This window comes from Lissotriton vulgaris, chromosome 11, assembly GCF_964263255.1.
Source record: "Lissotriton vulgaris chromosome 11, aLisVul1.2, whole genome shotgun sequence".
Taxonomy (NCBI): domain Eukaryota; kingdom Metazoa; phylum Chordata; class Amphibia; order Caudata; family Salamandridae; genus Lissotriton; species Lissotriton vulgaris.
Genome location: NC_141699.1, coordinates 881202215 through 881217374, shown reverse-complemented (window position 1 = coordinate 881217374; position 15160 = coordinate 881202215). Strand labels below are relative to the sequence as shown.

Below are 15160 nucleotides of genomic sequence, written 5' to 3'. Positions count from 1 at the left end.
TAGTTTGGACAATATTGGAAAGAGATTCTCTGTGCTGGCTGCTACAGCCATCAGAGCCTCCAATGCAATGGCTATTCTTGGAAGATACGATAGGCAGATGTGGTCAGACATTGCTCCTTTTTTTGAATTACTGCCGGACTATATAAAAAAGGAGGCAAAGGAAATCCTTGCAAAGAATGATGTGGCTATGGACATTGCCTCCACCGCCTTTAGGCAGATGGCTGGTGCCACGGTGTTGCGCAGGCAGGGTTGGCTGAAAGCTACCACCTTTCGATCAGAAGTCCAGGTGAAGGTGCTGGACCTGCCATTTGATGGCGAAAATTTGTTTGGTAAGCATGTTGATGAGGCACTCCAGGCTATCAAATCCAACATGGATGCAGCAAAATCCTTAGCCAATTTACAACAGAGAAGGTTCTCTTCCTTTCAGGGAAGAGGAAAGAGGCAAGTTGGCTGCTCGGTCCGAGCCCTAACAGCGTTTTCCAACCTATTACCAACAGGGTTTCCGTCCTCAGTACTCCGCTCAATCCTTTCAGCAGACACCTGCACCAACTTACTCCAGAGCTCCAACTCGAAGACGTCCCGTTTCAGGAGGTAAATCCAATGACAGGCAGGAGACAATGAGGCTCACCAGGCACCCGCCACCCCAGTCCCACTTCATTTGGTTCAAGACTACTCCAAATTCTTTCTTCAGTGGAACTCCATTTCATCCAACAGATGGGTGTTAAACGTTTTCAATCATGGTCACACCGTAGAATTTCTTCAACAACCTCCATATTACACCCCAAAAACAACTGCTCACCGCCACCTGGCACTTCTCAAAGAGGAAATAAAACTCCTTCTCGAGTTAGTGGGCAATCGAGTTAGTGCTGTGCAGTCAGCGCAACTTGGGATTCTCTTCTCACTTTTTCCTCATAAAATGGAGGCAGGTCATGGACCTCAGGTTGTTAAACAAGTTTGTTTTTTTAGATTTCTATTTATAAAATTTTCAGTGAAAACACAGGGGAAAAAAGGTACAAGATAGCAGCAGGCAGATTTCATTCTTAAGAGTGCAGTGCATAATACACAGCAGCATTGTATGATAACAATATTACAATCAGACAGTTCCCAAGTTCATACGGTGAGATGATATATACATAAACCACATCTGAGTAAACCGCATACAAGAATATTAGTCACTGGTAGAATGAGCCATTACATGCTCATTAAACGGTCCCCAGAAATCCCGAGGCTTAGAGGCTTGCGGCAGTTCTTCCCCATAGCATATCAATTGGTCACGATTATAGGCAACATCTTTCAACCATTGCGTCGGCTGGGGCAACGATCTACCATCCCAATGAATGGACACTCTACGTCTCGCCAATAGCAAGCCCATTGCAACCAGCTTTCGATTAGTGGCCTTATGCTTCAACACATTACCCAGGAGACAGACAATCATATCACATGGTACAGGCTCACCAATCATCTCCCCTAGAGCCCCTGTAACTTTGACCCAAAAGTCTGATATCCGCGGACAATGCCATGCCAGATGACAAATATCAGCTCCCACCACCCCGCATCGGCTGCAGCATGACTAGGTCCTAAGCCCATACTTATGTAGCAGCAAAGGCATATAATACATTTGATGAAGGTATTTATAATATATTAATCGCAAATTGCCATTAGATGCATATAGGCCTGTTATCTTTTAGAAAGATTCCCATTCATCCTCTGTGAGCGGTTGTGGTAACACAGCATTCCATCTACTCATCGATTCTGAGGCAACTTGTTTCTCATCAGCCTGTGAAGCATTGTATAGTCGAGTAACTAATTTAGTTTGAAGGGGTGAGGATTACAGGATCTGTAACGCTGACAAAGTGGGAGGCTCAGCAGGAAAACCAGGATTTAACAACCTAATCGCAGCTCTCAAGCGACTGTGAACAAGTTTCGACATCGCCGGCTTAGCATTCCCACCCATAAATGACGGTAGGCTAATAAACTTACCAGTGTCATAAACATCCCCCATATGGCGTATCCCTGCTTCATGTAATACCGCGAGAGAGCCAGGTTCTCTGAGATCTCGTCATGATGCAGCAGTGGCATGGACGGTGCATATAATGGCACTCTCCCAGCACGTCTCCCAAGCTCCCTCCAAGCCTGTGCCCTACATTGTACTGTGTCTATTTCGCCTTTCTCAAATACAGATATACTGTTAACAATCATCGCTTGCAATGGTATCAGCCGCACTGCTCCAGCCTCAACCGCCACATGCGGCGTATAGGGAGGGGCATTTTGCCAATAAAAAACATACTGTGCCTGTGCACATAAATAATACAGATGCATGTCCAGCACCATGGGATGGGATGTCTGGCGCGTAAGGACATCCCATCGAATACGCGGTTTCTTTCCCCCATACCCCCCCCCCCCCTTTCCCCCAGACCAGTGTAATCAGTAAGACACGCAGACGCAGTGTAATAAAGAAATGAGACTTCAGCACTATGGTTATAGTATTGAAGTAGTACAAAAATTCGGCCAGCACCACGATTTTAAGCAAGGCTACTCGGTCCGAAAATGTCAGTGGCAGGCGTATCCAACGCTCAACTTGTTCCTCCAACTGAGTAATCGCAGTGCCATAGTTTTCGACACGTTTTGGCTCCCTGTGGAGCCACACACCCAAATCTTAACAGGCTCCTCACTCCACAATAAAGGGAATTCAAGCGCGAAGCTCTGTGTGGCCGCCGTCAAAGAGAACACCACTGACTTATCCCAGTTGATCCCTAAACCGGAATGCCATTCAAATCTGAGGTATTCCCTAATAAGCTGTTCTCAGTAAACCGCTGGCTCCCGCACATATAAAACCACATCGTCCGCGTATATAGACAACACTAATGGTCGTTGGTGAAAGCGCAACACCGCCTTGGCATGTCGCTGCCGCAATATACAGGCCAAGGGCTCCAGAACGAGTGCAAAAAGTATAGGCGACAGCGAACATCCCTGCTGTGTCCCACGCTGAATGGGGAAGGGTTCAGACCTCCTACCATTCACCCTCACCCTAGCCACAGGTTGTTCATACAGTAACTTAATCCAATCGGTGTAAATATAGGGAACACCCATGCGATGTAGGACCGCTATCATATACCGCCAGGAGATAGAATCAAAAGCCTTTGCGGTGTCCAAGAGAACCGCTGCAGCCGGCAGGGTGGGTTCTAGAAGATGCAGGACAGCAAAGCGCGTACGCAGGTTGTGGGCCGTGGATCGCGACGGAACAAAACCCAACTGGTCCGGCAAGACCATGACTGGCACCAACAACTGCAACCTCGTGGCCAGGACCTTAGCAAGAATTTTGACATCTGTATTCATTAAAGATAAAGGACGATATGACTCACATTTGTCAGAGTCCTTGCCTGGCTTCAAGAAAGCTACTATCAAAGCCTCCCGAAGGGTACCCGGCAACAGCCGCTGCTCATAAGCATCTTCAAACATGGCATGCAATTGTGGCACCAACAACTTCGCATATTCTTTATAAAATTCAGCAGGGAGTCCATCCGTACCCGTAGCTTTTCCATTAGGCAAAGCATTAATCGCATCTTGGATTTCTCCAATCGTGATAGGATGCATTAAAAATTCCTGCTGCCCCTTGGAAATCCACACCAAGGCTATGTTGTCAAGATATTGAGCTATCTCCTCTTCTTCTGCGGTCGGTCTAGCTTGATACATGGCCGTATAGTATCGCACAAAAGCAGTAAGGATAACCGCAGTATCACAAAGCCTATCATCCCCATCCACAATGGAGTGTATAATTTTGTGTTTCGCACCAGGCCCCTTGATCTTCTCCGCGAAAGCCCTGCCAGGTCGTCCACCTTCACCATAATATCTAGCTGCCCATCAATGCGATAAGTGCTTTATTTCGGAGTCTGCTAGATCATTATATTCAGAAACCTTTGGTCTGATGGACGCCAAAATCTGAGGATCGAGTATTTCATCATATTCAGGTTCAAGAATTAGCAAGTCTTGCTCTAAGCGCTTCATAGATCCCCTTATCGATTTCAGGACTCTCGCCTGCAATCCTATACATAACCCTCTAATAGTACCTTTAAACGCTTCCTATATTGTGCCTAAGCTATCAACTGAGCCAATATTGTCTTCAAAAAAGTGAGCAATGGATTCGCGCACCCCCTCCCGAAATACCAATCTTGCAGCGCCGTGGCCTGCAGCCTCCACTGAAACAGGGGCAGCGTGTAAGTAGGGCTAAGCATTTGAATTAGAACTGGGAAGTGATCTGACAGCGTTCTAGGCAAGTGGTGGGCTTTAGTGATCAGTGAGTTTACCTAGTCTGTAACTAACCAATAGTCCAGCCGGGACCATGAATTCTGTGCATAGGAATGACACGTACCCTCCCTCTGCCTTGGATGCCTCAGCCTCCAAACATCTGTATAAGACAGCACTACCATACCATCATAAACCACCTGCGAAGCTTTTTTGATTACCGGGTCCACCCTGGATTGCCGATCCATTTGTATATCTAGGACCACATTTAGATCCCCTACACAGAGAATCGGAGCTAGGGGCAAATAGCAAACGTTATTTCTGACCTACTCATAAAACCCTTGGACATCAATATTCGGATCGTACAGGTTCATCCTAGTCCGTGTCATGCCACACAATTTCCCCTGCACAATGAGAAACCTGCCAGCATCATCTTTATCAACAGAAGTCGTCTGGAAGGGGAGCCTTTTTTAATTAAAATCATGACACCCCTTGCATATGAGGAGTAACTGGAGGCTCACTTAAACTCTGCCCACTTCGTGGCTACCTTCTCAGCCGCCTGCCTAGTAAGATGGGTCTCTTGCAGAAACTCCACTTGCACATTATGCCTATCCATGTAGCCCTGCACCTGCCTTGTTTTCTTTGGGCTGTTGAGGCATCTGACGTTCCACGTTATCCATGTAAGGTTACCCACCTCAGCCACCATAGACATTATTTTCAACCATCATATCCCACTGTAGTATTGCATGCTGTCTACAGAAATCGTTCTGCCTGGTGTGTTGCAATTTGTACTGCATAACAATACAAATGAACAAACCCTCTTTCAAGCCCCCCTCCCAAACAGGCATCCCAATCATGCCCGCAGCCCCATCAGAAAAAAACACAATGCAACAAGCCCTCCCTCCCCACCCACCAAAAGCAGAGATCCTGCCCATACCCCATGAACAAAAGCAAAACTGAATGGGGAGTTCCCTTTTGGAGACCGCTAGTAGCCCAAGTGCCCCTACTATGATAAGCAGGGGGGTGAGAGCCATCCTTAGAGCCCCCTACAAGCTAACAAGCTGTAGTACACTGCAGCAAAACTGTAATATATAGTAAAGACTCTACAACAGTCAATGACAGTCCAGAGGCCACCACATTGCAGTTATACACCTTCAATTAACACCCACCATATCATTGATAACATCTGCTATTCCTTCGGCAATGTAATCATTGTAGGATCAATAACCAAGGGAGACAGTAAGGAGAAAAGGACAGTAGTCAAAACTGCACAGTTGTACCACTAGCAGAAAAAAGGAAGAGACACAGATGAAAACGGGAGCAAGCCCAATTCTGACAAACAACCTTAAAACCATAAGTGCAGGTACCAACCAGCATAAGGCAGCAAGCCATAGGCCCTGTCACTGCCATACATGTACAACAGCATACAACAGAGAAGAGTCAAATATCAAAGCTGCAGTCTCTGCCCGTGATCCATCATATCGCACAGCTAGACTATGGAGGTAGTCCGCAGCACCCCCATCGCCTCATCAGTCCTCTGCATCAGCTTCTCCACCCTCTGTCATCGTCGAGGCTTTACGCTCAAGTTGTTTGAGGAACTGCATTGCGTCCTTAGGAGTCGTGAAGATCTTCGGTTTGCTGCCATGTTGGACCTTGAGCCGTGCCGGGTAAAGCATCGTGTACTGGATTCCAAGTGTCTGCAGTTTCTTTTTGACCTGTTGAAATTCCTGCCGGGCTTGTTGAACTGCTGTCGTGAAATCCGGATACAGCTGTATCCCTGTGCCATGATACCGCGTAGTGCCAATTTCTCTCGCCAGACAGAGCGTCACGTCCCGATCCCTATAATTAAGGAGTCTAGCTAGAATCGGACGGGGAGGCGCCCCTGGGACTGGTCGCGGCGCAAGGGACCGAAGTGCCCGCTCCACCACCAGCATGCCTGAGAAGCTTTCCGCACCAAATTTCATCTTTAACAGTTCCTCCACATACAGCTCCATTTTCACTATATTTGTGGACTGCCAAGAATGCGTAGATTGTTGCGCCACGATCTGGCTTCCAAGTCCTCGTTCTTGGTATTGATCACGGCAAAAAGCTTCTCCATCTGTGCGCATGACTTTGTAATGACCTCCACCTTATCTTTCCGAGTTAGAGATTGGTTGCTCAGCTTCGGTGAGGCGCGCCGCATGCTTGTCGAGCTTGGGCGCAATATTGTCCATACCCAAATTGAGTGTGTCTATTTTGCCATCGATGGTCTGCAAACTTTGCTGCATCGCCACCATCATCCGCTCAAGTTTGCTGGTTCCAGAAGCCTCCGCATCAGTCTCGGTGTCCGACATGACCGGCAGAGCAGCTTTTTTGAGGCGTTTTGATTCAAATGTAAATTTGGGCTGCACCTGCTTATCAGGTTTACCCATTGGTGCAGGGCAGTGTGATATAGATGGCCAGAAACAGCTATGCGTAGTGCCAGTACACCAGATCCAAGCCGCTGTTAAAACACACAGTGGCGTCAAGAAGCACGAAATGCAGCGCCGTTATCCGCTATGGGAGATGAGAAAAATAAACTGTCCCACTAGCAAAGGCAGTACACAGGGCTGCTGGTACTATTAATTAGTACAAGGATATTGACAGATACAGTGCAGCCCTATAGTCCCTTACCAGAGGTATATCTGAACCCTATGGAGGGCTCCTTGCGCCTCTATACTAGTCCCCAGAGTCAAAATGGTGCCCACAGCCTCCGGAATTCGAAGTGCTGAACAAATATTGCACAATAGTGATAAGTTTAAAAGCGCAATAAATGCTTTCGGCACACAGCAGATGGACATGAAAGGGCGATTACTACGCTCCCCTGTGCCGGGCTGCGCTCACGTGCTCGAAATACAAAATGGCGGGCTTACCTCCACCGTTCGAGCCACCAACGTATCCTCCAGAGTGCCCCGTTATGCCCGTCTTTGTCCCGGTCCGGCAGGCATCCTCATAGCACAGAGGGGAAGAACCTGCAGCCAGCGCCAATCCCCCGCACCGCCCCAGACATACAGGGGTTGCGCGGCAGACCAGGAGCCAGCGCCGGCCGCAGCCGCTAGGAATGTCCGCGCCTGGGCCGCCCTGTCGCACACTCAACCGCCCCGCATGCCCGAAATAGAGGCGCCGGGGCTGCTGCCGCGCAGCTCAAGAGCGGGCAGACAGCAGGCCCCGCATCCGTCCAGGCACCCCACAGCGAGCTGTAAATGCCGGCTCGCCCATCCAGAAGCAGCGCAATTCCCCGGGGCTCCAATGCAGGCAGAATCCTCACGCCGCCATTACCGGTCACCACGAAGGGCCATGCCCGATCGCTGCAAGGCCAGCAGCAGCATCCAGATTACAGCAGAAATCAAAGGAGGCACATCAAAAAAACGCCCACAGGTAGGTCTGTTGCTCCCACCATAGGAGATCACAGAAGTTACTCGTAGAAGGCAGGATTATTGGCCCTGACCAGCAGAGCTGCACTAATGTGCTGCCATTTTGCTCCGGGCTCTCCATCGCCCCCCAGGTTGTTAAAAAAGTTCATCAAAAGCCAACCGTTTTGGATGCTGTCGCTCCAGGGGATTCTCCTTCTCTTGGATTCAGGGGATTACATGACCTCTCTGGATCTTCTGGATGCGTACTTTCACATTCATATTCACCCAAAGCACCGTTGGTTTCTCAGGTTCCGAATGGCAGGGTGCCACTACCAGTTCAAGATGCTGCCCTTCGGGCTAAAGTTTGCGCCCAGGGTATTAACCAAATTCTTAACGCCAGGAGCAGCCTTTCTCGGGCGTTCCGGTCACCTGGTCTTTCCCTACCTAGTCGACTGGTTAATCAAGGCTCTGACATTTCATGTTGCGAAAAAGTCCACATGCACAACTCTTTGCCTTTTTCGCTCTCTGGTTCTCAATCTCAATGAAGAGAAATCTTCGCTCCATCCGTCCAGGTCTCTGGTGTTTCTGGGAGCAAGATTAGACACCAACCTCTCAATGGCCTTTCCCACAGAAGAAATTATTTCTTGCCTTCAAAAAATGTCTGAGTCCCTTTCTTCATAAAAGTTAGTTTCTGTGAGGACTTACAAATCGATGTTGGGATGATGTCATCTTGCATTCCTCTTATTCCTCACTGTCGGTTGCAGATGAGACCTCTCCAGGAGCAGCTCAACGCCCAATGGGTTTAAGCCCGAGGCTCCTTCGAGGACATTATTTCAGTCACACCTCAGATGATCAGGGCAATGTCCTGGTGGAAAGTGAAAAGCAATTTCTCGCAAGGCCTACCCTTCCTTCCTCCAGAACCTCTGATAGTCGTGACAGCGGATGCCTCCATGAAGGGTTTGGTGTGCTCACCTCCAGGAGCTTCAAGTCCAAGGGAAGTGGTCGGATCAGGAATCTCTTTGCCACATCAACCTGTTGGAGCTGAAGGCAGTATTTCTAGGGCTACGTTCCTTCCTTCCATGGATAAAAGGTTCTTCAATCCTTGTCCGCACGGACAAGACAACCACAATGTTTTACCTACAGAAACAAGGAGGTACGAGATCGCCGGCCCTCTCAAATCTGGCGCATATGAATTTGGAACTGTTTGATTCACCACAATATCTCATTCCAGGGGTGGTCAACGAATGGGCCAATTTACTCAGCAGAGATTCCAAGGAGTGTCACAAATGGGAATTGGGCACCGTCCAGCCCTTGATCTGTTCGCTACATTTCTCAACAAAAAATGTGAGTTTTACGCCAGCAGGTTCCCTCAACCAGGTTCCCTAGGGAACGCCTTCCATTTCTCCTGGGAAGGGTCATTTGCCTATGCATTCCCACTGATACCCGAAGTCCTACAAAAAATGAAATGAGAACCTTGCTGTACATTTTCATTGCCCCGGTGTTCGCAAGTCAATACTGGTTCACAGAGCTGTTTCGCTTATCCGGAGTCTCTCCAGTTTGCCTTCACCCCTCAGAACGTTTACTTTCTATGGACCAAGGCCAGGTTATTCAGCTTCAAATTCAATCTCTTCACTTGTCGGCCTGGCTCCTCACCACACTGAGTTTGAGGACATAGATATTTCTGAGGAGTGCAGTTCCATTCTTAATAAGGCCCGTGCTCCTTCCACGGTCAAATGTTCCTCTGCCAAATGAAGAAGATTCTGCTCCTGGTGTATAAGTCACTCATGCCATCCGCTCTCTTCATCTCCGGAGGAGATCTTGCCATATCTCTTGTCGCTAGCAAAAGCTGGCCACTCTCATTCCTCGCTGAAAGTCCATTTGGCCGCAATTTCAAGTTATACGAGACGTTCAAACCAATCGTCCTTATGGTCCTGCAGGTTGGTGAAGGAATTCATGAAAGGCCTTTTCAGAGCCTACCCGCCGTTTTGGCCTGCTCCGGTGCTCTGGCAAATGAACATGGTGTTGTCTTATCTCATAAAAGCGCCATTTGAGCCGATTCACAAATGCAACATAACATTTCTATCTTGGAAGGTGGCTCTTCTGTTAGCTATCATGTCTGCTAGACTTATTAGTGAAATTCAAGACTTCTCAGCTACGGAACGGATTGCGCATCTTTACATTTCTAGTCTTACTGCCCACATATATTTTGTTAAAAAGTCATTTGATTATATAAATTACATAACCTAGTTCTTTCTTCTTAAGAAAGATCTGCATGGTGGTACAGACCCCCCATGATATAGCGGCATGGATTAGCAAATTTAGCGGCACAAAAATGGAAATTTAGCGGCACAAATATGGAAATTTAGCGGCAATATTGCGGCATTTATTTGGCCATTTTTCCTACAACAAACACAGATATTTCGTTTTTTAGGTCTCGCGACCTATCAATGCGCGCAAGCGCGTTGAGCGGAGCGAGAATTCATGTCCTCAAAACGCTCGTGAAACCAAGGGTTTCGTTCGTGCGGTTTTCTCTAAGTTCACGTGAATCACGTGACCAAACAAGCACGCGCATTCACGGCCGCACAGCACATCAAAGGGCTTCGCCCAGCGTGCGCTCTGCGGCTTCTCCTCCCCTAACACGCTTCTCCTCCCCTAATTAATCATGGCTGGCCGGCCGTACTTTCAGTTTCCCTTCCCCCGCACTTCATCTTGTTGGTATTTTATTGAAACAGGACACTTTCACTTCTCTGAACCGTGCGCAATGTAACTCCAGACTCGCACATTATAAACGCACCGTTTCAAGTTATAAATATACAGATACAGCCGTGCTGCATCACTCGTTCTGGTACCGTCCCGCTAAAGTGCAGCAACCCCGCCGGGAAGATCCAAAACAGACCCACTAAAAATCCGAGATGCATTGGCACTGCTCACTTATGGACTGATGGTTTCAAACTCACTCTTTCTGTCCCGTTTGCCTGGTCTACTCTCCCACAGGACGACCAAACCACACACAGGTCTCGACACAACATATGCAGTCAACACTGCTCCTGCTTTGTGAATAGTTGCTGTTGCTAGGATGCAAACTTCACTTTAATCCATTTCAGACCTTCAAACACCCAACAATTAAACAGAGCTTACCAGGTGCACCCACCAGCTCCATGTGTGCCAGACCAGATAACTCAATCCTAATTTTACCAGAATTTGCCTTAATTGCCTTAATCCCACTTAAACCCTGATTTGACCCATGCTCCAAATGCATGTAATGAAATTGGCACACACTGTTTAATTAAGAGGCAGTAAATAAGAGTAACACTCAAGCATTCCGAATTGCCTTGGTCTGGCGCCACATTTCCTATTGTCTGTTCATTGTTTCAAGAGCACAAGCTCTTACAGCTGGGGTGTTTCCCATTGTGACGTCATTATCAGACCGATTTCTCTTACAGTTGGTGTGTTTTTTTCGGGTTCCCTTTGCATCGTCTTGGAATATGGAGTAGAGTCACCCTGCTTCTGCCGTTTCAAGATAGAATTATGTGAATTGGGGATTTTAGCGTGTTGGCAGTGTGTTGTGGGGGATGGGGACGTACAGGGAACAACTGGACAGCCTGTGCTTTCAGAGCGGGGAAAAAAAGCGACCAAGAGAAAACAAGCACTGGCGTTGCCAATAGGTTTCGCAGTAGGAAAGTTGAAGCTATTGGTTTTGTAAATGAAATTTTATATTTATATATTGTTATTGACAATGCCAATAACGATATATAAATATAAAATGTCATTTACTAAACCAAAAGCTCCAACTTTCCTACTGCGAGACCTATTGGCAACGCCAGTGCTTGTTTAGTTATTTAACAACATGAAGCTATGTATATTTGTTTTTTTTACAATGTAGACACTTTGTTTCCCTCGAAAAAGCAAAAGACTGCCCGTCAGCAGCCCAGGGCAGCAAAACAGCATTACAGGTGCGTTGCGTGCGGCAAGGCGGGGCTTTATATCGCGGGGTCTGCGCCTCCCCAATGCAGCAGCTGTGCCCAATTCAGTGGTGGTGCACCCTGGGTTAAGTGCTACCAATGTGGTGAATTGCATGTATGCCCATCTCTGTTTGGTTGGTCGCAACATGGATTATTATAACACACTCTCCCCTTGTCACGGTTATAAGCGTTGCACGTAGTCCCTTCAGCCTGCCAGACAGTAATCTTATCCACCCCAGGCTGACTGGCTGCTGGCCAAAAACATGGCGCTGTACTTATTACTTATCGTTTTGCTAATTCTTTTTCCTGAGCACCTGCTTTGTTTGTTACCCTAGTTCTCCTCTGCGATTACAAAAGCATGAAACCTGCATTCCACCATCTGCTACTAACTTCAAAACTCTAAACTGCCCTCAAATGCATAAAGACACCAGTCCTCCAGCCGCGTGGTCTTCCACAACTGGAACTCACTCCCTTGACCTGTGGTAATTTCTAGTCTCCCTATTTTCTACTGCCGTGAAATTCCACCTCTTACATCTTAAGAGGAGCAACTGAATGAAGAAACACAGGATATGTAAACCACCTTATTGCAAACGTGGTCTACTCAATAAGCTTCTTGATTGAGGAAAACAAAGATATATTCTTGCATGCACCCTCTCCTACAGAGTGAGGTTACTTGTCTCTGTGCAAGTGTTCCTAAATACATTTCAATGTTTCCTAATCTTGTCAATGGATTCTGAAGGGTTTCTTTTCCAAGCTGTGTTTGGATGAGGATATGTGGAACATGTTTGTCTTGATGAGCCCAGGGAGTACTACTCTTATACTGCTGAGGTGTTTTCAGACCTTTGCGTGATATATATTTTCTGTCGCTAATCATCCGCAGTCGAGAGGATGACAACGTATATAATTTAGAAAATGTCATTTTTATTATTAATGATGGTATCTTCATAGTTGCTGCGTTTCTTAAGTCTAATTGGTCAAAGTCACTGCCATTGCACACACCTCAGCAGCAGGCACTTAACTTGCTGAGCTATTTTACTGCCAAATAAATGGCATGGCATTCTGCTCATAAGCATGGTTTGTGAGGCCACTGCAGTTATGGACTGGAATCGACTATGAAAAGGAAAGGCAGAATCAAGGGAATATGTACTGAATTAGTTTGAGTTTGAATAAGTCTTGCCAATTGCAGCAACCAAGGGAAAAAGAGGTATTCAGAAAAAGAGGTCTTCGGCCAGAAAAACATCGATTTTTTTTAGTGGTAAATGATGCTTGCTTGCCGAAATGGACCAGCTGTAGAACTGGAACATTCGAAAAGGAGACTGGGGGCCTACTGCTGGTACAGAACCTTGAAGGAGCCATATCAGCCCCATCAGTTTGTGAATTGCCAGCTTGTATTTATCAAAGGGCCCCTGACCCTTTGTGGAGTAAAGTGTATGTGCATGTTGCATTGTATGCCTCCAAACAGGAGTTCAAATGACCAAAGAACTGAAAATATATAGTACACACTCCTTTTAAAGAAGTCCATTTTATGTTTCAACTCTTGAATTTGAAAAACCGTATTGGATGCTGTCCTGCTCGAGGAATTGTTTAGAAAACATGCCCTGAATGGCGTCACCTCCCGCGTAGGTCTGACTAAAAATCCACTCTGGACAGACTCGCGTCAGTTTTGTGCAGGCGACGAGAGTCACGAGTCAGTCGATTCCGGACGCTTTAGAACGCCTGATGAATATCTGCTTAAAGACAAGGCAGGTATGTTCTTACGTCGTCTTTCGGACGTCAGTTTACTGCCGTACGTTTGATGAGGACAAAGGTTTAGTTAAGAGATGATCGAAAGCAAACCGAAACCTTGCTGGATGAACCGTGAGGCTTCTACACATGCCGCCATCACGCCACTTGCAAAACGGAAGAGAAGACAGTTAAGGAATTTATCTCTACCAATGACTACAAACAAAAAATCCAAGACTGGATTAACTGCAACAATACACATCAAATATATAATCAAATGCCATTGTAACAAAATACATATGGGCAGTACGACCAGACAGGCAAAGACATACATTCAGTAAAGCTACGGAAATACCTTCAAATCAGATTCCAAGTTACCACTGGTCGAGCTTTTTCTGCAACACCAAGAACAAGACCAAAATGTCAAGGTCCTTGGCACGGAGCAAATCCAAATGAACAGTAGAGGAGGCGACCATGAACTCAAACTGAAAAGAAGTGATTATGATACTTCTATACACAAGTACACCAACCCTTCTGGTCCAATCTCCCTAATTTCATTCTTTACAGTGAGAGGACCACATATCCCCTCTCTGCTCATGCCCTTTTCTATTCTCATTAAGTGGGCCGATGACAGCTCGCTCAATATTGGCTCCAATATCTAGAAAGATATTTTCCAGTAGCTCTCACCTATTAAGCTCTCGAACAGTTCCTGTGCCTTAAGACTTTTGGTTAAAAAGCATCCACCTTAAACCTCTTTTCCTTTTTCCGTGCATGCATGAGCATATATCAAGTGCTTCAAGTTACAAGCTGAGTATTTTTCTATGAAATTAGTGCATTTTTCACATGTTTAATCACAAATCATTTCGCCAGTGTCACGTTACACTAGTTCTAACTAGAAATGCAATCGCAGTCAAACAGTCGAGGGTCACCCACCTCACAAATGTTATTGTACATAGTACATTTCAGAGCTGGCGTAAGCCTAGTCAATCTATAAAATCATTCCAAAAATGTGACATTAAACCACTCTGTGGAATAAGTCTAATTAGCTTTATTTGTCATAAGAGCTGTGTGACATTTAAAATTCCTGAAACACCAAGCCCTTCTCCACAAAGCCATTGCACCCCTATGGCCTCTTATAGCAATAGAGGCAAATTGGTCTGTCTTGCAAACTGATCACTTACAATATTAAACTGTTTTACTAAGTTCGTCACCAAGACACCGCCCTTCAGTTTTTGTTTTGGCTCCAACTCCATCTGACAACCTGCAGGCTCCTCACAGTTTAAAATAAAACACGACCTCTAATTATTCACAGTTCTACTCCTCTGATCTCTAGTGTAGTAACACCGAGCTGCCTAAACGCCTGCAGTTCTACTGTCCGTTTCTTGACGACAGTGCCATTTCTAGTACGACCTTTCCTTGCTTACACTGATAATCTTGAAACAAGCAACCCGCTGCTCCAGTTAGGCCTCTTTTTCGCGCTCATTTTTTCTAATCATGATTTTTTGCAGCCTCATTCAGCTACAACAGATTCTTTTTTCTAATAGTTTTTATTTCTCTGCTTCCAGGCTTGGATGCAGAATAAAGTTCCCCTCTTGCCTCCATCCGAACCAGTAAGCAGAAAAGAAGAGGTTAACCTTGATGACAAGAAAAGAACACAGGCTGAGATTGAGCAAGAAATGGCAGCCCTGCAGTACACCAACCCTCTGCTCTTGGAGGTACATGGGCCCTGTTAAATACATTTTGGGGATTTAAGGAGCTAATTACACCGGTTAGGGCAAAATGTTATGGTGTCATGTTTAACAATAGTGTGCATAAGCTAGGTTGTTGCAATGGCAAAGGCCTTCATTATTTGTCATAGTATAT

The 15160-nt window shown here is 46.4% G+C and overlaps 1 protein-coding gene across 2 annotated transcripts in view; it reads left to right on the top strand.

Annotated features, from left to right (window-relative positions):
* The window catches only part of WDR33 (WD repeat domain 33), a 1115698-nt gene that overhangs the window by 929950 nt on the left and 170588 nt on the right, over window positions 1–15160 (top strand). For both annotated transcript variants that reach the window (XM_086944027.1, XM_086944028.1), the window contains exon 15: window positions 14863–15012. In XM_086944027.1, coding sequence (XP_086800153.1) covers window positions 14863–15012 — 150 coding nt within the window. The remainder of the gene's footprint in view (window positions 1–14862; window positions 15013–15160) is intronic.